At 52.8% G+C, this 24,270-nt stretch overlaps 1 protein-coding gene across 4 annotated transcripts in view; it reads right to left on the bottom strand.

Moving 5' to 3' along the window:
- The window catches only part of EPHB2 (EPH receptor B2), a 122,915-nt gene that overhangs the window by 13,442 nt on the left and 85,203 nt on the right, over positions 1 to 24,270 (bottom strand). Inside the window, exons 6-9 of one of the 4 annotated variants that reach the window (XM_064678705.1) lie at positions 9,662 to 9,786; positions 2,127 to 2,289; positions 1,438 to 1,546; positions 1,209 to 1,324 (exon numbers count right to left, since the gene is read on the bottom strand). In XM_064678705.1, the coding sequence (XP_064534775.1) occupies positions 1,209 to 1,324; positions 1,438 to 1,546; positions 2,127 to 2,289; positions 9,662 to 9,786 (513 nt within the window). The remainder of the gene's footprint in view (positions 1 to 1,208; positions 1,325 to 1,437; positions 1,547 to 2,126; positions 2,290 to 9,661; positions 9,787 to 24,270) is intronic. The other 3 variants (XM_064678706.1, XM_064678707.1, XM_064678708.1) reach the window with 3 other exon arrangements.

Here is a 24,270-nt window from a genome sequence, read left to right as displayed (position 1 = left end):
GCCCAGGAGAATGTGTGAATGTGTGTTTACAGCCTGGACTGACAAACACCTGAGAGCTGCATTTTCATAATCTCTCCTGAAAAGTGTCATTTCTCCTGGTAAGGGGTAGCGAGGCAGCCAGCACAGGCTGCTGGGCCACAGGGCTGCAGCTCAGAGCTCTGCCTTTTGGGAGGTGTTTCCCAGATAAAAGAGAAGCAACAGTGAGTCCTGAGCAGAAACACTACTGGTGTTTTCCATGCTCTGAGCAAGGTCTGGATTTGTACAGGAAAAGGTTATTAAAAGGGCAGAAATGCTGAAGCTACAAGTGGAACACAAGGAAAATAACAACTGAGCCTGGAATAAAGCAAGATTAGAGCCACGTGTCTCTAGTGAGGGAGGAGAAAGGAATTTCAGGGACATGCAGGCAGGGATTAATCATAGAATCACGGAATGGCTTGGGTTGGAAGGGATCTTAAATGACCTCATCTCGTTCCACCCCCTGCCATGGGCAGAGACATCTTTCACTGTCTCAGGTTTCTCCGAGCCCTGTCCAACCTGGCCTTGGACACTTCCTGGGAAGGGGGAAGGAGGATGCACTGAGGTGAGGCAAAGGGTGTGCAGTGAGGCTGGGAGCAGGAATGCTGGATTGAGGGAGTGCCTCGCACTTGGATGTTGGAAGAGGGAGGCTGCAAGAGAGGGCATGTTAGGTATTGTATTATATACCTATATACTGTAGATACAGCTCCTATCTACTGGGAATGTGGGAGCACCGGGATGGGCTCTAGCAAAGGGGTGTGGGCTCCTGCAGAAGGACAGTACTCTGCAGGAGAGGGACAGGCCAGGGAAGGGGTCTTACTGCTGCCCAACAGATGGGCAAAGCTGAGGAGACGGAGGAGCAAGACATGGTGGCAGGAGCCCTTTGCAGTGACTTGAAGTTAACAGATCTCAGGGGACTCATCTGTAAACTTGCCAACTCAGATTTTGAGCTGTCAGCTCAAAATGGTGGCAGGAGCTGCAGCACAGAAGAGGGTGAGGCTTCAGGGGGCGTGTTGGATGTCACAGGGGTTTGCAGAGCACACCCAGGGCTTGGCTCCAGCCAGCACACAGGGCTGGGGATCAGGGCAGGGATCAGGGGGCTGGGTGAGGGGATGCTCCTGCCCACACATGCACACCCCAGGAGGCCCCTGAGCCCCCCCCAGAACAAGGAATGAGTGAACAGGAACACAAACCGAAGAGCGAGCGGCCCCCCAGGGCGGGCGGGGACCCTCGGTACGTACTGTGGCCACTGGTATAGTGCTGCAGCTTGTCCGTGTACTCGGAGTCCGCGCGCTCAAAGCCCCTTCTTCTGGAAAGGAAGGGAGACCTGAGCACAGCATGGGCCCTTCCCATCCCTGTGCCCTGCCACCCTGCCCCCAGGGACCACCTCCTGCCCGGCCCTGGCGTGCTCAGGTGACCTACCTGTTGCACACGATGCCGATGACGACGACGGCGATGAGGAACACCAGCCCCGCCGCCGAGGAGCCGATGATGAGCGGCAGCTTCTCCTGGACACTGGTCTGGTATTCAGCTGGTGCACAAACAAGAGGGAGTGGGTTAATGTGTCATCCCTCACAAGTTCATCAGAGGAAAGCCCACCACATCTGCATGGCTGTTGCTTCTTTTGGTCCAGGACAGGTGGTGCTGTTTCAGGCCTGGGATGCGCCCCAAGTAGGCAGGTTGGATGGAGCTACCCCTTTTGGGAGGAAGATTTAGTCCCATGGATACGTGCTGTGCCTCGTCCTTGGCCTCAGGGCTGGAAAACTGGCTCGGCCTGTTTTATTTAGCAGCACAAATTTAGAAAATTAAGAGCTGGGTCTGCATTTGTCATCACCAGCTGGGCATACAGAAGACATAAAGTTTGCTTCCTCTAACTCCAGCTAAGCAGAGGCATCCCCATGGCAGGAAAGCTGGGCAGAAATCAGACCCAACTGTGGGATTGTCTGCATGGACCACCATGGCCAAGCCTCTCTCCAGGTCTTGAATAAATGCACATGACTTGCCAACACACCCTTGAAGGGGCTGACAGCAAGGGGATCAGCACTTCTGCCAGTGCATCTCCATGGCTTTCTGGACCCTGTGTCACCTTCACCCAGAGGTGACAGACTCACCTTCAGTCATGGTCTGGAAGTACATCTTCCCACTGTAGCGGCCGTACCCGGCCACGGTCCGTGCCCGCACCTGGAACACGTAGATGGTGCCAGCTTTGAGGTTCTGCACTGCCACAGTGTTGGTGGGGCTTTTCACCGTGGTCGAGTTCAACTCACTCAGATCCTGCCAAGAAAACACAAATCTGTGGTCAGAAAAATCAGTTCAGAATTGGGCGCTGTGTTCCTGGGAGGAGGAAGGGCAGGACACCAGGGTGGTGTGGGCAGAGAGGCCACCCCGGGAGAACAAACAGGTCCTTCCTCCTGGCAGGGAGACACAGAAGCAGGGATGTGAGTATGGATATCCCTGGGCTATCTGGCACCTCTCAGAAAAGGCTCTAAAGGAGGTTTTAGCTAGAAAACTTGAATTGTTGCTCCAAGCCTTGAGCTCAGTGGGGATGGGAACTGCTTCCCTCTTCTGTGTCCACTTTCTCTTAGCACTGTCCTCCTTCCTCATCCCCTCCTCCTGTGCCTGATCCAGCCTCAGCACCCTCTCCATTTGCTCTTCACCATCTCCCTTTACCTGTGCTGGAGGCAAAGCCCACCTGAACACTGGGATTTGGACCTTGGGAGAAATACTCGGATTGCTACCACCCAGGGCCTGCTTCTCCAGGGGCCATGGCCAAGTTACCAAAGCTGGGGAACCCAAGAGCATATTTAAAAATGATAATGAGACTATTTCCAAACTTTTGTCCTGCCTCTTGTCTGCTGTTCTTCTAGCTGAGGACTGGAGCAGTCATACCATAATGATACAGCTGGCACTGCACTTGTGTCAGTGATGGATCCATTAGGAATTATGCCCTTAGCTGAGGATGCAGAAGCACTGGTGGACAGGCAGGATCTCCTTGTACAAGAGAACAGGCAGTCCCTGTCCCCCCCCCATGGAGAAACTGGACAGCAGAGGAGGATGGGACCACATTCAGAGAGCCTTGAAGGTGGTCAGAGCAAGGTGGCTGGAAGCCTGGCAGGCATGAAGCCCCAAAAGTCAGAGCAAAGCAGTAATCTCTGCAAAGAGTGCAATGCTTCTGGAAAACAGAGAGATCTTAGGAAAGCCGAGCTGTGGGCATGAGCCCTGAGAAAAGGAGGCACAGGCACTGATTTTTGAACCCAATGTCTGGGGTGATGTTGAAGGTGCTCATCCTTCCTGGCAGCACCTCGGATCTGGCAGGTCAGGCTGCCTTGGCAGGATCACTGGTAAAACAGAGCAGCAGCTGACAGCTCAAAGTCTGAGTTGGCAAGTTTACAGGTGAGTCCCCTGAGATCTGTTAACTTCAAGTCACTGCAAAGGGCTCAGCCAGCCCAAGGACCCCTCACCCTGCACCCTCACCACTGAGGAGGGGTAACCTCAGGATACACTGGCAGAAAGTCACACATGAGGTTTGTGGAACCCCATAAGTGGAAGTGAGGGTGTGATCAAGGGACTGGCCTCTGTCCCAGTTCTGAAGTGTCACTGGGGTAGCAGGGAGGGATTTCTGCTTGTCCCATGGGAATGTGAGGTCAGAGTACAACTCCCAGCAAGGAGAGAGCATCTGCTCCTCCTCACCAACTGCTGCAGTGGACTGCTGAAGGACAGAGAGTAAGGAAGGGGCAATTAGGAAGAAGGAAGGTCCCACAGAATCACAGAATCATCAAGGCTGGAAAAGACCTCTGAGATCATTGAGTCCAACCTGTGACCAATTCTCAACTTGTCCCCCAGCCCAGAGCACTGAGTGCCACATCCAGTCACTCCTTGGACACCTCCAGGGATGGGGGCTCTCCCACCTCCCTGGGCAGCCCCTTCCAAAGCCTGACAGCCCTTTCAGTGAAGAAATTCCTCCTGATGCCTAACCTGATCCTCCCCTGGCACTGCCTGGGATTATGTCCTCTTGTCCTGTTGCTTGTTACCTGGAAGAAGAGACTGATCCCCACTTGGGTCCCCCCTCCTGCCAGGGAGTTGCAGAGAGTGATCTTGTGATCACAGAATCATGAAATAGTTTGGGTTGGAAGGGGGCTTGGAGCAACCTGGCCTAGTGGAAGGTGTCTCTGCCCCTGGCAGGGGTTGAAACAAGATGAGCTTCAAGGTCCTTTCCAATCCAAACCATTCTATGATTCTATGAAACACCTGAGAGACCTTCACTACTAACAGTTTTCTCTTCTAAAAAACTACATCAGTTTTATCCATCTGGATCTGGTGCAGAAGGTTCCTGGTTATCACCAGGGTGTTTGGGAATCAGACTAATGACAAAGAAAAGCTCAAGTACAAATACACACAGATCAAGGGAAGATGAGCACACAGTAAACCCATGGCCTTGTTTGTCTGATCAGGCCTCAGCACTCCCTTGGACCTTTCCCAGGCAGGCCAGGAGAGAAATAGGTCAGGAAATGTTTACAGTTTTAGAGCTCAAGGGCTTGGATCAATCCTCCCAGGCCCTTGGATGGCACTAACAACATGGTAGTTTTAAAATCATTTTATCCAACTCTTTTGAAGAACCTCATCCCTGCTCCTGGAGGACTTAAAATTGAATGTAAAGGGGCAGCCTACAAGCTGGTTGATAGCCTGGGAAATTGCTGTGTGCCTGTCTGAGGAAGGAGTGCTCATGACTGGGCTCACCTTTAATCCCAGACCACAAGGAAAAAGCATTTACACCTCTCCACCTTCCCTTATCAAACCTATTCTTTCTCCTTGGCATCACCTCTCCAGAACCTGGACATTCACCACAAACACTTCTTTTGTCCCTCTGGGCTTCTCCAGCAGGTCCAGGGCAACCAAGGTGGTTCAAAATCCAAGTCCAAGCTGTTTTGTTGCAGAGGTTTGTGGTGTTTGGGTTTTTTTCCTGCTGATTTTGGTTTGTGTTTGTAATTCCTAATTCAAAATAACACACTTATTTCCTCTTAGGTTTGATTTTGAGTCCTCATCTGGTTCCCCTTCCCACGAGTCAAACTGAAGCTGAAACCAAAGTCTAATCAACAGAGAAAGAGTTTCTTGAAATCCTTTCAAGTAGGCTGTGAAACACCAAAAGGACTTGCAAAAACTGCTTCTAAAATGTCACATTTAAAAAAAAATAAAAAAATAAAAAAGCCAAGGAAAAATGTCAACTGGCTTAATTTGGCAGAGAGCTCCTGTGTGCCCGAACAGCCCAATCTGCCCTGATCAGACCATCACACACAGCTGAACTTCAGCCCTCATGGCATGGGGGAGGCTCAGGTGTGGGGAGAGGGTCCTGCCAGCCACTCTGGAGGTGGATCCGTGGGGTCTGCAGAGCCTTGGACTCTCATGGGGCTTCACATCTCGAGAGTATTCGTCCTCTCAGCCAGGTATCCAGTGGCGTGGGGCAAGGGGGAATGGCCTCAAGCTGTGCCAGGGGAAGTTGGGGTTGGATATCAGGAAAAATTTCTTCATGGAAAGGGTGGTCAGGCATTGGCACAGGCTGCCCAGGGCAGTGGTGGAGACACCAGCCATGAAATTGTTCAATAAAACAAGTAGATGTTGCACTTGGCAATACAGTTCAGTGGGCATCGGGGTGAAGGTAGGACTTAATGATCTTGGAGGTCTTTTCCAACCTTAAATATTCTCTGATTCCATGATACTAAGTGCTAAGAGTGTTTGGATGCCTCTCACAAGAAAACTGAGTCCTAGACAGTGGACAGTCCAGGACAGTGGACAGGCCCAGTGTGGGCCCCAGGCAGGGACTGGGAATGCAGGAAAGCTGTCCCAGGTCTCCCTGGCAAGGCTTCCTCTTCATCTTCTTGACCCCACAGTTTTCCCACTCCTTTGGGCAGCAAGAAGGGGGAATGGCTATCCCAGCTCTCACTCCATCCTGGGGACAGGTGGGAAATGCCAGGCAGCAGCTTTGGCTCCGAGCTCAGGGATTCTGGTGTCCAACACTGCAGGATGGAGTCGAAAAACTCAGAGAATCGTGGAATGGTTTGGGTTGGAAGGGACCATCTCACTGCACCTCCCTGAAGTCCCCTGAGCCAGCCCAGGAGCAGCACTTCCAGCATCCTTGGTCCAAGCCCTGAGGACACCCCATCCTGGGGCTGTTGGGCTCTGACCAGAAGCTCCCAGGCACCACAAGGGCTCTACTCCCACCTCCAGCTCCAGCTGGCACAGGTCACCTCTCCCAGCCAGCCCAGGAGACATCAAAGGGCTCCTTTGCCTCCTAAACTATTACACTGGTGACCAAACTGGGCTGAATGTCTTCAAACAACTACAAAATGAGCATAATCAAGCCCAATCATTTTGCATAACGAGGAGAGCTGATTACCCTTTGCAGTGCTTGACACCGCAGTGGCTCTCCAGTTCCCACACTCTGGGATGAGTTTGGCAACTTTGGCCAAAAATTGCTCTGCCCTTTCTACATGAAGACAATACACACTTCTTTCAGTAAGGCAAATGTTGGCAGGTACCTCTTGGAAGTGGAAAAAAGCCACATTAAAAAACACAGAGAGCAGCCACGTCAGGCAGGGTTTGCACAACGACCTGCACTGAAAGCAACTCCTAATGTTGCCTTTGTACAGGCACCTTTAATAGCACCTAAGAATAGCAATGTTATAAATAATCTGTGAAAGGGAAACAAAAATATGTCTTTGTTTCAGGTATTGTGAGCGGCTCTTTTCAGTCAACGCTAAAATAATTTCTTCCAATTTTTTTTTTAAATTTAATTTATGTTTTTACATAGAAGAGAATCAGTTCAAAATGAAGAGCCAAGGCACTTTTTATACAAAATGTGTGTGCTGCTATTCGTCATTGGAGCTATTTTCATGAAAATAAAACATAATTTTCTACTGGGGAAAAAAAAAAATTCCAGTAGAAACAACTTAAAACAGCTCCAGAGATCTTTGCTGAGCATTCAGAAGCATGAGGGACAGTTTGCAGTGAAATATTTGGAAGGAAATCACCTCTGCAGAGACTGGCAGTGGACTGAGAACACACCTGGGGTGTATCACACACCCCATCCAACTGCAAGATTGATGGGAAGTAGGGGAAGAGCACAGCAGAGCCAAAGCCCTGCATTTTGGGAGTGTTCCCAGGCACCCAGTAAATGGCTTTCAATTGCAAAACTCAGCCCTGCAGTGGCAGAACTAACCTGGGATTCAGGGACTAACCTGGCATTCAGGAACTAACCTGGGATTCAGGGACTAACCCGGGATTCAGGGACTAACCTGGGATTCAGGGACTAACCTGGGATTCAGGGACTAACCTGGCATTCAGGAACTAACCTGGGATTCAGGGACTAACCCGGGATTCAGGGACTAACCTGGGATTCAGGGACTAACCTGAGATTCAGGGACTAATCTGGGATTCAGGGACTAACCTGAGATTCAAGGACTAATCTGGGATTCAGGGACTAACCTGAGATTCAGGGACTAACCTGGGATTCAGGGACTAATTTGGGATTCAGGGACTAACCTGGGATTCAGGGATTAACCTCTGGCCCATCAGCCCGAGCAGGACAGAGTGTCCTTGTGTACATACACACATCCCTTGCTTGGGGAGGAGTCACAGCCCTGCTGTTCTTCAACCAAAGAAACAGAAAAAAAAGGTACCACGAGGTTTAGATGATTCTGCCCCTCTGCTCTGCTCAGGTGGGACTGCTCTGCAGAGCTGCCTCCAGCCCTGGGGGCCCAGCACAGGAAGGACGTGGAGCTGCTGGAGAGAGTCCAGAGGGGGCCATGGAGCTGCTCCAAGGGCTGGAGCCCCTCTGCTCTGGAGCCAGGCTGGGAGAGCTGGGGGTGGTCAAATGGAGAAGGGAAACTCCAGGGAGACTTGAGAGCCCCTTCCAGGGCTGAAAGGGGCTCCAGGAGAGCTGGAGAGGGACTTGGGACAAGGGATGGAGGGACAGGACAAGGAGGAATGGCAGAGGGTAGGGTTAGGTGGGATATTGGGAAGAAATCCTTCCTTGTGAGGGTGGTGAGGCCCTGGCACAGGTTGCCCACAGAAGCTGTGGCTGCCCCATCCCTGGGAGTTCAGGTTGGACAGGGCTTGCAGCAACATGGGATAGTGGAAAGTGTCCCTGCTCATGGCAGGGGGTGGGATGAGATGAGCTTTAAGATCCCTCCAACCCAAACTCATTCTGAGATGATTCCATAACTTAATGAAATACCAGGACAGAGAGCACCCAGCACGTGGGGCTGCTCCTGTTGGCCTCTGTGCTCTCTCCCTGATGCCTGAGATGGCTTGGGCCACTTGTCCCTATCCTCAGGGACACAGTGCCCTAAGCTCTGACAACACTCACCTTGTGGCTGCCTGCAAAGACCGACCATCACCAGCAGCACAATGTTTTAGACAAAAATTCCCTTTATTTACAGCCTCCCCCAGAAAACAGAGGGGAGAGGGATGAAAGAAAGAGGGTGAGAGATTAAGAGAAAGTAAGAGGAGGAGAACGAACTCCTTGAGGTCTTCAGCTTCTACATTGAGGGTCCCCAGGGAACAGACCCCTCTTGCTTTCCAGATCTGTCTTGTTATCTACTCATCTATCTTGCCACATATTCTGGGATCGTTTCCAAGGGTCAAATAAATGGCTGTGATTTATGCAATATAGGTCAGGACCTATTTAACAGCTTACAAAGGAGCACCCCCTCCTCCCTGTTCTCCCTCTGGCTCTTGGTGATGAGAAAATAGGTCACAGGCAGGCAGTGGGGGGGATTAATCATTTCTTCCGGCAACTGCTGGGAAAAATGTTTTCAGTTCCATTTAATCATAAAGCTTTTTAATTAGTTAGTTTGCAATTTATAACGTATAATGTTTATAAGCTCTTGTGTAAGGGGGCAGATTCCTGAAAGGAGAAATCTCCAGCTCCCCATCTCCCCTGGGTCACACGGATGGAGTTCACCAGCCTGGTGATCCTGGGACTAACACCTACGTGGTCTTCAGGTCTCTAAGCAGCCACACAACTCCAGCCCCATGGGATGGACACCCTGGCATAGTCCAGACTGAAATCCCTCTGCTCTTCTGAGTAGGGAGATGGTGGAAGGGGCACGTTCCTCTGGGATGAAAGAGCCAGAGCTGCAGGACCCCTTCACACCGACCCCACCATGCAGTGTGGACCCTCCAGGGGAGCATGGGACAGGTTCTCCCTGGTACAGCACCAAGGTTCAGGATGCTAAACATATGCCAAACTCACCTTTGGTGCAAATGCATCTAGGGACAGCATTCCATAAAACCTCCAGGATGGGACACCCAAAAAGTGTGCTCTGGCCCTGGACTGGATATTCCCACCAATCCCCATTCTTCCAGGGAAGAGAAAAACCAGACTCCTGGCTACCCAACTCTCCCTGCAGTGGGTCCACCTGCCCCAAGTGCTGTGGAGGTGAAGGGAGAAGGGAGAAGCTCCTCCTGAATGACCAGCAGATTTTCCACACTTGGGTCACTGGGACTGGAGTCTGGAGGGCTGCTGGCCACTGCCACCCCCATGGCCAAGTGCAGCAAGAGAAGTAGGTGCTGTAGCTGGTGTTACACCCCTAAGCAGAGCTCTGTACCCCCTCCTCTCCCCAAAAGCTGTGGGTGATCCCTGTGGTACCTTCTCGTAATACTGCAGCTCGTAGTCCAGGATGACTCCGTTGGGCTGGTCAGGCTGGGACCAGGAGAGGGTGATGCTGTCAACGGTGCGGCTCACCTGGTGCATGATGGACACGGCAGAAGGGGCTGGGAGAAAGAGAGCAAGAGAGGGACCTCAGTCAGACACCAGCACAGCTGAGACCCACAGCCCAGGCCGGAGGCAGGCAGGTGGGTTACTGATGTTTGGAGCTGTGGAATTCACTCCCAGTTCAGTGGTCAGGAGATCCTGGATTTTGCTGTTTGTAGAGAGCAGTTAGGGAAGGAAAAAAAATGTTTCCACTGAGGTTGTAATTAGAAAACACATAGGGCAGTGTCTCCAGCAGGAAAACGTGTAATTCCAAGGCAAAACAAGCCCAGGGTTGGAGCAAGCACAGCATTGTTCCAGCTGGGAAAAGCCCCACCAGCCCAGTAACATGCAATCCTTCCCGCTTGCCACGGGGAAATCGGGGGCTCTGCACTTTGCCATTTGCATAGGGAAGCTTTCCAAGGCTTGGGAGGAGCTTCCCAAGTCTCTGGAGGGCAGGGGAAGCTCCTCGGCTGGGCGTGTGGGGTCTGCGAGCTGCACACTCCAACCACGGGAGGTGCATCCTGCACATCCAGCAGCGTGAGCAGGCAACACAAACCTGACCTGACACGCTGACAATGCCGAGCCGCCCGGCCCCTGCAAACAGCACCCCCCAGATGCCACTCGTCCCACGGGCACAAAGGGCCCTTCCCGGGCAGCTGCCACCGCGTGGCCCCCGCGTCGCCGCCGTGGCTTTGACACGGGGCCAGGTGGGAGCAGCGCTGGTGCCACGGCGTGGGAAAGCTGTCCTGGGGAGCTGTTCTGACAGGCCCGTGGGGCAGGGACCACGGCACGGAGCTGCCACCTCCCTGGGAAACTCCGACCAGCTCTGATCCTGCTGCGGAGCCTGGGGCAGGTGAGCCAACAGCCCGGGCTGCTTGTCATCCAGCTGGATCAGGAGGCTGCAGAGCTCATCGGGGCTGAAGGTGTGCCAGGGGAGGGTTAGGTTGGGTCTCAGGAAAAGGTTCTTCCCCCAGAGGGTGGCCAGGCACTCGACAGGCTCCCCAGGGCAGTGGGCACGGCCCCGAGGCAGAGTTTGGACAACACTTCCAGGGACACAGTGGGATTGCTGGGGTGCCCTGTGAAGGGCCAGGAGTTGGACTGGATGATTCTTGGGGCTGCCTCCCAGCTCAGGATAACCTGTGATTCTCTGGTTCTAGGTACTGACAGCAGAGATGCCACAGCACTGCAGGATCAGCCACCCACCCTTGCTGGAGGGCTGACACACACATGGGTGCCTGTGCTGCCTCCTCTCCTCTGCACTGAGAGCAGCGAGCTGAGCACCTTGCCCACCCTGCCCACCTTGCCCACGGCACTGCTGACACATCCACATCAGTCCAAGGCCTTTCCAGACCTCACCCAGCGCCAGCCCTGCCCTGGAGAGTGTGAACTCCAGCCGAGCGTTAGCCCTGGCACGTCTGCCAGTGCAGACTCACCACTCCAGCAGCTCCAGGGCAGAGGGGAAGCCTCAGGGGTGGGAGAGGACTGGAGCAGGAGCATGAAAGCTTCCCCATCACTTGTATGCTAGGCCTGGATACAAATGGATGCAGAGAGGTTTGCGCTCAGATGGGCTTTTACCAAGTCCAACCCTTTCAATATTTCATGAAGAATAACTCATTTGACAGCTCTGAGACACAGCTCAGAGGAGCAGCACACAAAGCAATGCCTCACACCTATCCCCAGGCTGGCTCCCCTTGGCATCCTGGGCAGCAACAGGAGCTGTGCCAGCTGGGATTGCAGCAGTAGGACCATGGTACTTGGACCAGCGTGGCTCCAGAGTGTTCCTGCACAGCACTGCAAGGAATTACCATGGAGCTGCTCCTCTCAAATACACCCACAAAAGCCAGTTTTCTGATCCACCATCTGCCTCTTCACTGCTGGTTTTCTGGACTCAGAGCACTGCAGCTCCCAGGATGTTCAATGTCTGTGTGCCAAGGGGCTGGGTATGGGTAAAGCCACCACACTGCTGCCTGGGTTTCCCTTCACCTGCCTGGATTTCCCCACTCCTGAAGGAATCCTGATGTCTATTAGCTTCAGTAGAGTGTTGCCGAGCTCTAGTTTTGTCCAGAACTTAGTAAAACTGAAGGAGGGCAGAGGACTTCCATCATTGGAAGTGTTCAAGGCCAGGTTGGAGCAAGCTGGTCTAGTGGAAGTGTCCCTGCCCATGGCAGGGGGTGGAATGAGATGAGCTGTAAGGTCCCTTCCAACCCAAACAATTCTGGGATCCCAACAGATCCTGAGACTAATCCTTCCATCCATTCCTGGCAAAGCCAAGCCCCATTACCCACCAGTCTGAAACCCTCTGTATCACCTCAGCCCTGCCCTTGCTCCATGGACAAGGCATTGCCTCCCTCCTGTCCCACTGCTTCAGGCCACACCTTTACACACTCCTGGGAATAGCTTCTCATGCCAGCATTAAGATAAAACACAGGTAACATTTCTGGAGCCTGTCAGCTCTTGCTGGAGCTTGCTGCTTCCCTGTCAACACAGATTGCATAGGACATCTGTGATTTCCAAGACATTTATCTCTCTCTGGAGCCAAGCCTTGGAAGGGAGATGTGACCACGCTCCAGGTGCCCTGCAGCTTGGAAGGGACAGGACTGAGGGGGGAGCACAGCCCGGGGTCTCTCTGGCATCTGCTCTGGGAACTGATCCCACACTCCTATGGGCTATCCCAGGACAGGGGCTGCACAGACCTGTCCCACCGGGATGTGGCAACATCCCACGATTTAGACAGGCTATTTCAGGACAGGGGCCACACACAGACAGACCTGTCCCACCACAGAGATTGGATGTGGCCACACCTCGTGATTTAGACATAGGTTCAATGGCCTTGCAGCTGGAGAAGCTCCTCAGCTTCAGGTTCCTCCTGGTGGGAGTGAGGTCTCTGGGATGTTGCTCTTCCAGTTCCATGCACTCCACAGTCTGGGAGTACACAGATCCTGCAAGGGATCTCCTGCTTCTCCAGGCTGTGCTGAGGAAGCTGCACAAGGTATCCAACTCCAGGAAGATGTGTGTGACTCATTTGTGAGCAGCCAGGTCAGGCTGCTGTGTACCTGGGGAACCCACCCCAGTTTGGCCCAGAAAAAGCCCCAAATGGATGAGGTGGAGCTCATCTGATGAGCCTTAATGAGGCAAATGTGCTGCATGGTGGGAGGAGGCAGGTGAGATGAATGACTACAGCATCTTCAGCGCTTTTCCTACACCTGGGGCAAGGCAGTGCCTCTGGATGGGCAGGAACCTCCCCACTGTCTCCTCAGAAACCACTCCTGTTATCACAGACACCAGGGGAGTGCACAAGAGTAAAATCCCAGGAAGATTCAGGTCAGAAGTGACCCCTGGATGTTTCTGGTCCAAGTGCATGGCAGAGTAATTTCAAAATCAGATCACTTTGCTCAGGACTGTGTCCAGCTGGGATCCAAACATGTCCATGACAGTAATCCCACGGGCTCTCTGAGCACCAGTCTCACTCTTGTGGGGAAGAAGCTTTTTCTGCCATTCCACTGGAACTTTGCTCATTACCCCTTGTGTCCCTTTCTACTGTCGTCTTCACCGTGCACCTCTGGGGAAAGTTGGGCTCTGTCTTCTCTTTAAACACCCTCAATTTAAACATCCTCAATTTTCACTGAGAGAGCACTGAACTCTGCAGAGCCACGAAACGTGGTCACACCTTGACCCCAGATGAGGAGCTGGGGTGCAGAGAGAGGCTCCCAGTTCTGTGAGTCAGGGATGGGCTGGGACTGGGTGTCTGAGCTTGAAACCAGTTTATAGTGGAGTCAGCCAGACCTCAGAGTGACTTTCCCAGGTGTAGCTGGGAGAAAAAGCTTCAGCTGGATCATGACACAGACGTCCAGAGAGGTGACTGTGCCCTGTGACACACAGAGGAGATCAGATATGGAGCGTCCCCACTCTCAGAGCCACAATCACCCTGAGACATCACCCATGAAGGTGTGAGCAGAGGCAGATTTATCCCAATGGTGTCTCCTGGTGTAGCAACAATGCAAAAAATAAACAGAGCTTCATTCCACAGAGGGTGGAAACACTTCTCATGACTGAAGCCCTTGAGCCCCAACATCATTTTGAGGCGAAACGAATCATTTCAGCCCTTGAAAGGCACTTTTCTGCATCCTCTTTGTCAGGGATGGCCTCAGATTCCTCTTAGTGGAGCCCTGTGGCTTCTCCAAATTGCTGGAGAAATAAACCAAGCCAAAACCACCCCTGGAGTGTCAAACAAGCTTAATGAAAATCCACTAATGTACAAGGCCAATGTCTCTCATGTGACAGGAGGAATGTGAGGGACACTTCCATGATCAGCATCCCAAGCCCCCAGATGGCCACAGGACACTGATCACAGCCAGACCCTTGATGTATCTATCCCCTCTCTATCAGTACCTTTCCATCTTTTTGATTACCTCCAGACATAAAATGACAATTTTTGACCATAAAGCACAAACTTTCTCTGCCACATCCCTGGAAATGAGGCCCCCTCCTCTGTGTCCTGCCTCCCAGGCATTGTAGCTGAGGCATATCCAGCATTTTAAAGCATGAATTCTGAAGGGAAAAAAAAAAAGGAGAAAAAAAGAGACCAAAAGTGATGCTCTGGGCCCTGATTATGAAGCTGAAGTCAATTCTGTGAAATTCTACAAAAGAGCTTTTTCTTTTTTTAAGAAGAGCTTTTGCCAAAGATCCTAAACAGGCACATCTCTCTCTCCAGGCTCACGTCCTTGATGGAAAGCATGTCCAGGTTTTACTCTGACAGAGTTGCTCCAAGAGGATGTTGTGACATGCAGGCCAACACCTCCCTGGGCAAGGCCCCAGAGAGCTGCATGGCCACCAGCCTCATGGGCTACTTAAAGCAGCCTCTGCTGAGAGAAACCAAAACCCCAGGTGGCCCAGATCCATCACACAGAGGCAGCTTAACCAGAACTGATCCTCCACAAGAGGCTTTGGATTCTGTAACTAAGGATTTGCCTGATCTCCTGTAGGGACAAAGGGGTGTGTTGGTCACATTGTGAAGCCTCAGGCTTGCCATAGCCATAATTTTACTTTTGTATGAGGATTTACTTCTGTTGAGCTTGCTGGAAATGATAAAAAAAAAAAAAGATTAAGGGAAAGAAGGAAATGGAAGAAAATAAGAAGGAAAGAAATGTGAGTTTTTCAGGAAAAACAGTCACTTCTTGATGACAGAAAAAGCTGAAAGAAGGTCACACCAGCTGCAAACACCAGGGTGGAACGAAGAGTCAGCACAAGAACATGGCAATTCAGGAGAAAATTGGGAAAAGCTTCCATAACACCCAGGTCTGAACATCCACATGAGACTGGCCACGGAGCCCAGGCAGAGTTAGAAACAGCTGAAATGCTTGGGGTTGACCCTGTGAGTATGTTTTGGACACAGACTCCACTTCTTTGAGGACTTCAGATGATGATGAGCCCACAGTGGCTCTGGGGAGGTTTTCCTGAAGCTCTCTTTGAAAACACCACTATTATTTTCAGGTTGAAATTTGTGGACTTCACTTTCCAACTGCTGGAACTTTTCTGGGGTTTGGAGCTAAATGGAGGAGGAGACTAGAAACAGAATTTTGTCCTCATGGAAGAACTGAAAGATAATGAAAATATTTACTTTTTTTTCCATGGCAGAAGGGGTGGAACTGGATGATTTTTAGGTTCCCTTCCAACTCAAACCAGTCTATGATTCTATGATTCTCTTCTGTTACTGAAGTAGACTGAGTTTCTTGAGCACTTTCATCTGCTCACATATCTACCTAATGACTCTCTCCTCAACATTTTCCAATTTTTTGTTAACCTCCTTTTCAAACATAAAACTCAAAACTGAGCTCAGTAGCCAGGATCTGCCTCTCAGCTCCAGAGACAGCATCCAACTCCTCGCTCAGGTTTGATATCCCTGTGTGCCCAAGATCACAGAATGTGCTGAGGTGGAAGGGACCCACAAGGATCATCCAGTCCAATCCTCAGCCCTGCAAATGCCCATCCCAAAGAGTCACCCCCTGTGCCCCAGAGGATCATCCAAACACTCCTGAGCTCTGGCAGCCTTGGGGCTGTGCCCACTGCCCTGGGGAGCCTGGGCAGTGCCCAACCAGCCTCTGGGGGAAGAACCTTTTCCTGAGATCCAACCTAAAGGTCCCCTGACACAACTTCAGACCATTCCCTGGCTGCTGTCCCTGGTCCCCCCAGAGCAGAGCTCAGTCCCTGCCCCTCCTCTGCCCCTCCCCAGGAAGCTGGAACTGCAGTGAGGTCTCCCCTCAGTCTCTTCTTCTCCAGCTGAACACACCAAGTCCCCTCAGAGTCCTCACACGGCTTCAAATCAAGGCCCTTCCCATCTCTGTTGCCTCCTTTGGACACTCTCCAATGGCTCAGTATCTTCCTGACATTGTGTCCCCCCAAACAGCCCCAATGTTGAGGTGAGGCCGCCCCAGGGCAGAGCAGAGCGGGACAATCCCCTCCCTGATGCCCCCAGGACAGGGTTGGCCCTCCTGGCTGCCAGGGCCACTTCCCTGGCTCAGCCCAGCCCTCAGCCAGCTCTGCAGAGCTGCTCTTCCCTCTCCACTGGGCACATCCACTGTTTTTTTCAGCTGTGTCCACTGAGCTGCAGGGATGAGGTGGCTGCTGCTTCCTCACTCCTTGCCCCTCCCTGCAGCTCAGGGTCAGACCCAACCCCAGGGGACTGAGGCTGTTGCAGCATTTCCTATCACACCCTGTGTCCTGCTGGGAGAGGGGTGAGAGACCCTGGATCCATCCAAAATTAGTGTAATTGCTAAAACTGCTCCATAAAGCTTAGGGCAATTCATTATGATAAAGCTGACAAAAAGCAGCAGGGGGACATCACATAATGAAGAATTGTTTTGGGGCGATGGGAAAGAAATAGGCCCATTTTCCTCCTTGATTTTATGTCTCTGAGTTGTTTTGAGGGTTCTTAGGCAGCTCCCACCCCAACCCATCCCCACCACACCACAACTCTGAACAGGACCAGGAGCCTCAGGACATCTGCTGAGGCACCTTCCTCTTTTATTGAACGAGAGCTTCCATCTAGGAACTGTTCCTTTCTCCCAGACTTGCTTTTTCAGTATCCTAAGGAGATCTCCCTCCTATCCTATCTCTACCTGCCCCATCCCTGGAAGTTGGACTTGGAGCAACCTGGTCTAGTGTAAGGTGTCCCTGTCCATGGCAGGGGTGGAATGAGATGAGCTTTAAGGTCCCTTCCAACCCAAACCAGTCGGGGATTCTGGGATTCTGGGATTCAGTATATTCTGGTTCACCCCATCCCAAGGCACACACCAGGGCTCCACACATCCTTATTGCTAACAGACTGATAGCAGGAGCCAATTTTCTGTGTCTTAGGCCACCACAACTGCCAGGGGCTGTGGCTGCCACCAGTTTTTAGGAGGTCTGGCTCCCAGTGAGGTGATGCTATGGAACAAGCCCACCTCCAGTTACACACTGGACAATGCCCATGGCACTCCAGGGTCACTTCCAAGCCTGTGGAAGGTCACACTGTGCAGGCTGGGAAGCTGGACTGCTGGTGTAAAGGGAATAAAAAGGGAAAAGACAGTGCCATCAGCCAAGGATGCAGCCAGGGAGCAGCCCAGGGGCTCAGACTCCACCGGCAGCATGGTCTGCAATGCTCCCTGGGAGTGCCTGGTGGGACTGTGTGGCTCCAGCCTGCTGGGGGACACCAGGATCTTTCCACAGCTTCTCTTTCATCATCTCTATACCCATTTGAAACGCTGCCATGCAATCTGCCCCCCACTTTGCAGCCAGCCCCCCCTTCACCTGCCCGTCCCAAGGCTCAGCCGCTCGCTCCTTGCCAGACGGTCAGAGCTGTGGAGATCCCGGGAAAATCAAAGACTCCCCAGTCCTCTGCTGGCTTAGCTGGGAGAGTCAGGTTACAGGCAGCAAACCCCTATCTCTGATCACACTAATACCACTAACCCATGTCATGTCAGACAGAGTCAACATTTGCTCTGGAAAACACTCACCACAGAGAGAGAGCAAAGCCAGCCCGGCCCGTGGCCTCTCCCCGGCAACACTTTGAAATCACCCAGGGGAAAACTGAGGTGAACAGCTGGGAGTTTTCCAGCATCTCCTCAGAACCCTCCTGACAGATCTTGGTCCCTGGAGTGTCAGGTTACCGGACTGGGGGAACTGCTTTTATTATAGGAGGGTCAGCAGGGAATTCTGGCATTTTCAATTACCCCCGAGCAGCAGCGGCTGCGATCCGGGGTCAGGATTAACTGCCTGACCCCCAGCTGAAGACAGAGTGGCAGGGAAATGCACCATGATGCTGCAAGGCACCAGCCAGTCCAGAGGCCACGGGACAGGGCCCTGAATGGGGAGATGTGGGGGAGAAAGTTGTGTCAGAGCATCTGGCAGGGGATGCCTGTGACTGCCCCGCCAATGTGGACTTGGAAAACCTTGGGGGAAGGGGGCAAGCTTCCCTCTCACTGCCTCCACCCAGGGACTCAGTCTCACTGGGTCACCCAGGTAGCTCCAACATGTGGGGAACAGGATTCTCTGGGAGTCTATTCCTCAGTACAGGGTTCTCAGAGCTCCTCCTGCACTTGGAGCCCGCTGCAGAGAGGCTGAAGGGTGACACTGTGCAGTGGTGCTGTGATCCCTCACGGAGCAAGGGCCTCCCTGACCTTGAAACCACAGGGCTTGGAGACATCTAGGCTGGGATCCAGACTCCAGCAGCACCTGGAAAACTGTGTTTGAAGTGACAGGAGCACACAGGGCCTCTGTGCAAGGCTTCAGGAAGTTGAAGTAGGCACAGGGGGTACAGGGGGTACGGGGACCGACCTCTGTTTCCCCAGCAAGGGCAGAGTGGAATCCACAACAACTCACTGCCCACTTTCCCAGAGACCTGGATGTCTTGCACCAGTATCTCACCCAAAGGACACCTAACCCAAAGCAGCCCTCCTTGCCCTACATCACCCCAGTCCCAAAAGGTCCCCAGCAGGTGACTGTCACTGAGCAATGGACCCACTCTCCCCAGTCCAGGTCCTACCAAGGCTCCAGTTCTTTGTGCTCCTACCGAGCTCAGAGTCCAAGCACATCCAGGTATTGAACTGAAAATGATTTCTCTGATTAAAACCTTCCTTGTGCTTTTCTCAGTCAAGTTCTCTCCTGCCATTGAAGCCTCGTGGGCTTTTGTGCCATGGGCCCTCCTGGGGAATGGATTTGAATTTGAGATGCCTTCCTCCAATGTGAGCACTGGAAGCACCATAGGGAGGAACATCTGGGTGAGGAAGGGAGGAAGGGAAGCTTCTCCTGACCATGGGGATCCTGGTGACCCTGCTTTGTGTGTAAGGTTGGGCTGGAGACCTCCAGAAGCCCCACCACACTTGTGTGTGTGTGACTCTCTCCTGCTACAGGGGTTCACTATTCCTTGGACTATTATAACATTTGACCACCCAATTCCTTGCCCAGTCCCACCCCTGTGATGGCATTTCAGGAGCCACACACTTTTGGAATCAATACTCTCCAGCAGAAGCTGAGGAAAGCAGGGGGCGACAGACAGGACTGGGGCTCTTAAATAAACAACATTTGGCCTTAAAGCAGCAAAATCCTCAGGTCTGGGGGATTCCTGGTCTTGCTGGAGCTCCGGGAGGCTGGTGCTTCACAGAGTGTGAGGTTTTTGTTCCCGAGGTCCCTGGCAAGGTGGCCCCATCAGCCTGGTGCTCACACTGTGTCGAGTGCCTGGAAAACTTCCCAGCGGGCCCGGCCTCCAGCTCCTTGAGTCTGTAACTACAAAACGCTGGAAAATCTCAAGAACATGGCAAAGCTGGTCCTGGCTCTGGCCCCACTTGGATCAAGGCAGGCTTTGGTGTAGATTACAGACTTTAAAGCAGTTGTTAATGCCACAAGCCCAGCGACTTGGCCCAGGCAGCCAAAGGCTTTGGCTGTCTTTGAGCTCTTTGTTCAATGGGGTTTGCAGTGCCCATTTGCATGTGCCACTGGGCTGTGGAGGAGGGCAGGGCTTTGTTCCCACACTGAGGAGGTGCTCCAGAGGATCCTGGCACCCCTCATGTGGCTGATGGAGAGGGTTGGGTTTACCCAGTGCCAAGGTTGTTCCCACCTCCTGCCCCCTCTCCATCTGCTCCAGATCAGGGACATGATGATCAGCAGCAGAAGGGCAGCAGGAATGCTGGCAGTAGCCAGACCCCCACGCCTCCAACTTGCCCCCCAGATTTTCCATAAAATTATACTTTTCCCAGAAAATGCCAATTAATTGCAATGAAAACTGTCCTCAGGAACAGCCTGATCAGAATTTCAAATATAGAAAGCTCAGAGTAGAGAAATATTTCTTGAAAGAGTCAGGCCTGTGCAGAGCATCCACAGAATCCCAGAATGGCTTGGGTTGGAAGGGACCTTAAAGCCCATCTCATCCCACCCCCTGCCATGGGCAGGGACACCTTCCACTAGCTCAGGTTGCTCCAATCTCTGTCCAACCTGGCCTTGAACACTCTCAAGGATGGGGCAGCCACAGCTTCTCTGGGCAACCTGTGCCAGGGCCTCACCACCCTCACAGCCAAGAATTCCTTCCCAATATCCCACCTAACCCTGCCCTCTGGCAGTGGGAAGCCATTCCTTGTCCAAAGGAGTGGCACTCCATTCCTTGTCCCCAGTCCCTCTCCAGCTCTCCTGGAGCCCCTTTAGGCACTGGAAGGGGCTCTCAGGTCTCCCTGGAGTTTCCCTTCTCCATTTGACCACCCCCAGCTCTCCCAGTCTGGCTCCAGAGCAGAGGGGCTGCAGCCCTTGGAGCATCATCCCCTTGGGCCCACTGTGTCTTGTTAATTTTTGACTGAACTTGTTCCCTTTCCCTCTTGCACGATAAATTCCACCAGGCCCTCTGTGTGTGGTGACAAAATTTTGGAAATATCAGAGTTTTTTCTCAGAAAGAGCATTTCCTGCCCAGCCCCACAAATGCAGCTGCCTGCTGCACATCTGCCAGCATCAGGGATGGATATGGAATGGGCCTGGAGGGACAGACACAGTGAGCACCTTCCTGCCTGAGCAGTGCCAGGCAGAGACTTATCATTTCCCACAGACAGAGGGGAGCACTGAACCCCAGGGACCCCGAGAGGGACCAAGGGACACCTGGCCAGGAGGCTGCAGGAACCCCTTTGCTACAACCACCCATTACAACCCACACAAAGGCACCAGGGAGCAGCATCACCCCCCCAGGGAGTGCTCAGCTGTTCCAGCACTGGGACCCTGGAACTGGCCTCCTGTGTGTCCCTGGCTCCAGTGTGTCCCTGCCTCTCCTGTGTCCCTGTATTCTCTGTGTCCCTGGATCCTGTGAGTCCCTGCCTCTCCTGTGTCTCTGCCTCCAGTGTGTCCCTGCATTCTGTGTGTCCCTGAATCCTGTGAGTCCCTGCCTCTCCTGTGTCTCTGCCTTCAGTGTGTCCCTGCCTCTCCTGTGTCCCTTCCTCCAGTGTGTCCCTGCCTCTCCTGTGTCCCTGCCTACATTGTGTCCCTGCCTCCAGTGTGTCCCTGCCTGTCCCATGTCCCTGCCTCCAGTGTGTCCCTGCCTCTCCTGTGTCCCTGCCTCCTGTGTGTCCCTGCCTCCTGTATGTCCCTGTGTCCTGTGTGTCCCTGCATTCCGTGTGTTGCTGCCTCTGACCCCCCCACCTGCCCCAGGGCTGGCACTCACAACCTGCACAAGAAGCCACAGCCCCATGGGCCATGTTTCCCAAGAGCAGCAGGAAAGGTAAATCACCCCTCTGGAACAGGAGCAAAAGGTGAGCTCTGGAGCCTCTGCATCAGCTCCCAGCACTGCACAGAAAACAGGGATGGTGGCACGTTGGGAGAGGCCCTGGTTCACCAGAAGGGACTTTCCACCCCATCCATCATGGACAGGCTTTTGTTTTCTGCCTGAAGTCAGCTCCAGATGCACTGGAACAGGCTTCTGAAGCCCCAAGGCAGGTGTGGGAAAAAATGGAGTAAATTATGCAAAGATTCACGGAGTAAATTATGCAAAGGGAAGCCTGGGAGTCAGCAGGTGGTGGGAGGAGAAGGGCATCTGCCAGGGAAGGTACAGCAGTGCAGCCCAGGCCCTGCTCTGCCAACATTCCCCCCAACTGCCCACCACAGGAGCAGGGAGAGGATCCTGAAGAGCCAGCAGCTGGCAAAGCTCCTACCATCTGCTGCAGATGGTCTCCAGTGGCAGGGGAGAAGGGATTTGGGCATGGCAGGATCTCTCCTGGGCACTGCAGGCTGGGGGGGGGGGTGCAGTGAAGGCAACAGGTTGGGACAAGTGAGGGGAGGAGGGCAGCAAATGTCAAGGCACATCATGTTTTGGTGGCTGTCAGGGTGAGGGTGGGAGCTGCAGATGAGGGAAAGAGAAGTGGGAAAGAAGGATGGCAGAACCAGGATGGTGACGTGGGTCCATGGGAAGGGAAGGTCTGGATCTTAACTGGGATAAGAGAAGCAGCCACAGGGATGTCAGGGTTTCAGGAGGTTTGGATCCTGGGAGCAAATTGACCGAACTGTCACATAAACAGACCCAGTGAAGTCCCCAAAAGAAGAAGCCTGGGGTTTAAGGGATCTCAGGACCTACAGCAGCCCAGCAGACACACTCCACCTTGCTCTGTCACACGGGCAAACCCTGGCCCGGCTCCTCCATGTGTGAGATGGCTCCAAAGCTCAGAAAATTTCTGCTTTTCCAGCTTTTGTGTCAGTTTTCTGCACAAGAAATACCCCACCAGATCCTGAAACATCACGAAGTACGAGGCTACTTCTCATGGACCTCAGTTAAGTCCCCTCAGTTCAGCCTGATGCTTCCCCATCGGGTCACCCTGGTCTCCCATTCAGGCACTTCCTGGACAGATTTCACAGAATCACTTCTGCCTTTAGTAGTAGTTTTCCAAATCAAATGTTTTCCTGGTGTCCTGACAGAGTCCACTGCATTTCCTTAGAAAATCAGTGATCTCCTTGGGAAAAGAAAAGGCAAGAACAAGCTCCACAACCTCGAGTACAAGGACCTGATGGGCTGCCTGTCTCTTGATGGCTCATGTCAAGATTAGTTGCCTTCTTGAAAGGTGTTTTAGCTGAGACAGGACTGAATGTGAGGATAATTCCCATTCCTGGAAGTGTTCAAGGCCAAGTTGGTCGGGGCTTGGAGCAACCTGGGCTAGTGGGAGGTGTCCCTGGCCATGGCAGGGGGTGGAACAAGCTGAGCTTCAGGGGCCCTCCAACCCAAACCATCCTGGGATTCTGTGATTCTAATTGGTATTCAGGCTGATCTAAAACATCTCTGGGCTTGAACCTTTGAAACTTAGTACAAAAATGAGCAATGGCCATAAATCATAGCTTGGGTGGGTCAGGTTGGACACTGGAAAAAGTTCCCTCACCAGAGGGATGGTGCAGATCTGGGACAAGTCAGTGGAAACATGGGGAGAGCTCTACCTTTGCAGGTTATCAATAACTATCCACCCAAATCCATGCTCTGATGTAGTGCTGGCAGGTCCTGCTGGCAGGTCGTGCTGTAGGTGGGAAGTTGGGTGAGAGATCTGAGGTGCTGAGATGCAACAATTTCCTGCCTGTTATTCTGGAAGAAAAAAATGGGGCCTCAAAAACTTGTTCAAGTTCAAGGCCAGTTGGATGGGGCTTGGAGCAACCTGGTCCAGTGGAAGGTGCCCCTGCCTGTGACAGGGGGGTGAAACTGGTTGAGCTTTTAAGTCCCTTCCAGCCCAAACCCTCCTGTGATTCTATGATAAACAGACATTCCCAGCTCTGGAAAGCTCATTCCAAGCCTTCGAGGTAATTTCTGCAAACACTTTCCCAGGTCCTTGTCTCACAGCCAAACGATTCCTGACTGTAGCCAGCACATACAGGGCATGGCTGAAGAGCATGAGGGGGAACAGGAGGTGCCATGATTCCCTGCTTGTGTCCAGAGGACACTGCTGTGCATCCCTGGGAAGGAGGGAGCCAGCCAGATCTTCTGATACACAGTGAAAGTGAGAAGATAAAAGCAAGACTCACTGTGCCCCAGGCAGTACAACTCTCCCCTCCCTGTCCAGTCAGCAGCATAACTAATGTGACAAGCAAACAGCAACCTTGGAAGGCTGGTGAGAAGGTCTAGTCCTTCCCACCTTATACCCACACCTTGCCTGCTCCCCAGGCCCCTCTGTGCTCCCTGCTGCGTTTGGCAGCAAAGCTCCTGGGCCGTGGCTGCAAGGGAATTGTTTTGGTTGAAGGTGAGGGAAAAATCCTCCTTTCTGGTGCTCTGCACTTCCCAGGATCTGTTTGGCTTCATTGCTCATGGCTGAATTCCTCAAAGTTTGCACCAGGACCAGGCTGGACTCAGTCCAGTCCCTTGACACCCAGAGCAGAGCCTTGCTTTGGACTGTTGAAACATTCATCTGTCCTTGAGCTCATGGGCACCTCTGGGTCCTGTTGGGACAGCCCTGCCCAAAAGGCCTTGCCTGGCTGGGACACAGCCTGGGCTGGGACACAACCTGGGCTGTGACAGCCACCACGAAGCTGAA

The sequence above is a fragment of the Pseudopipra pipra genome, chromosome 22 (genome assembly GCF_036250125.1).
Source record: "Pseudopipra pipra isolate bDixPip1 chromosome 22, bDixPip1.hap1, whole genome shotgun sequence".
Taxonomy (NCBI): domain Eukaryota; kingdom Metazoa; phylum Chordata; class Aves; order Passeriformes; family Pipridae; genus Pseudopipra; species Pseudopipra pipra.
Note: the sequence above shows the minus strand (reverse complement) of the source record. Positions and strands in the feature narration are given on the sequence as shown.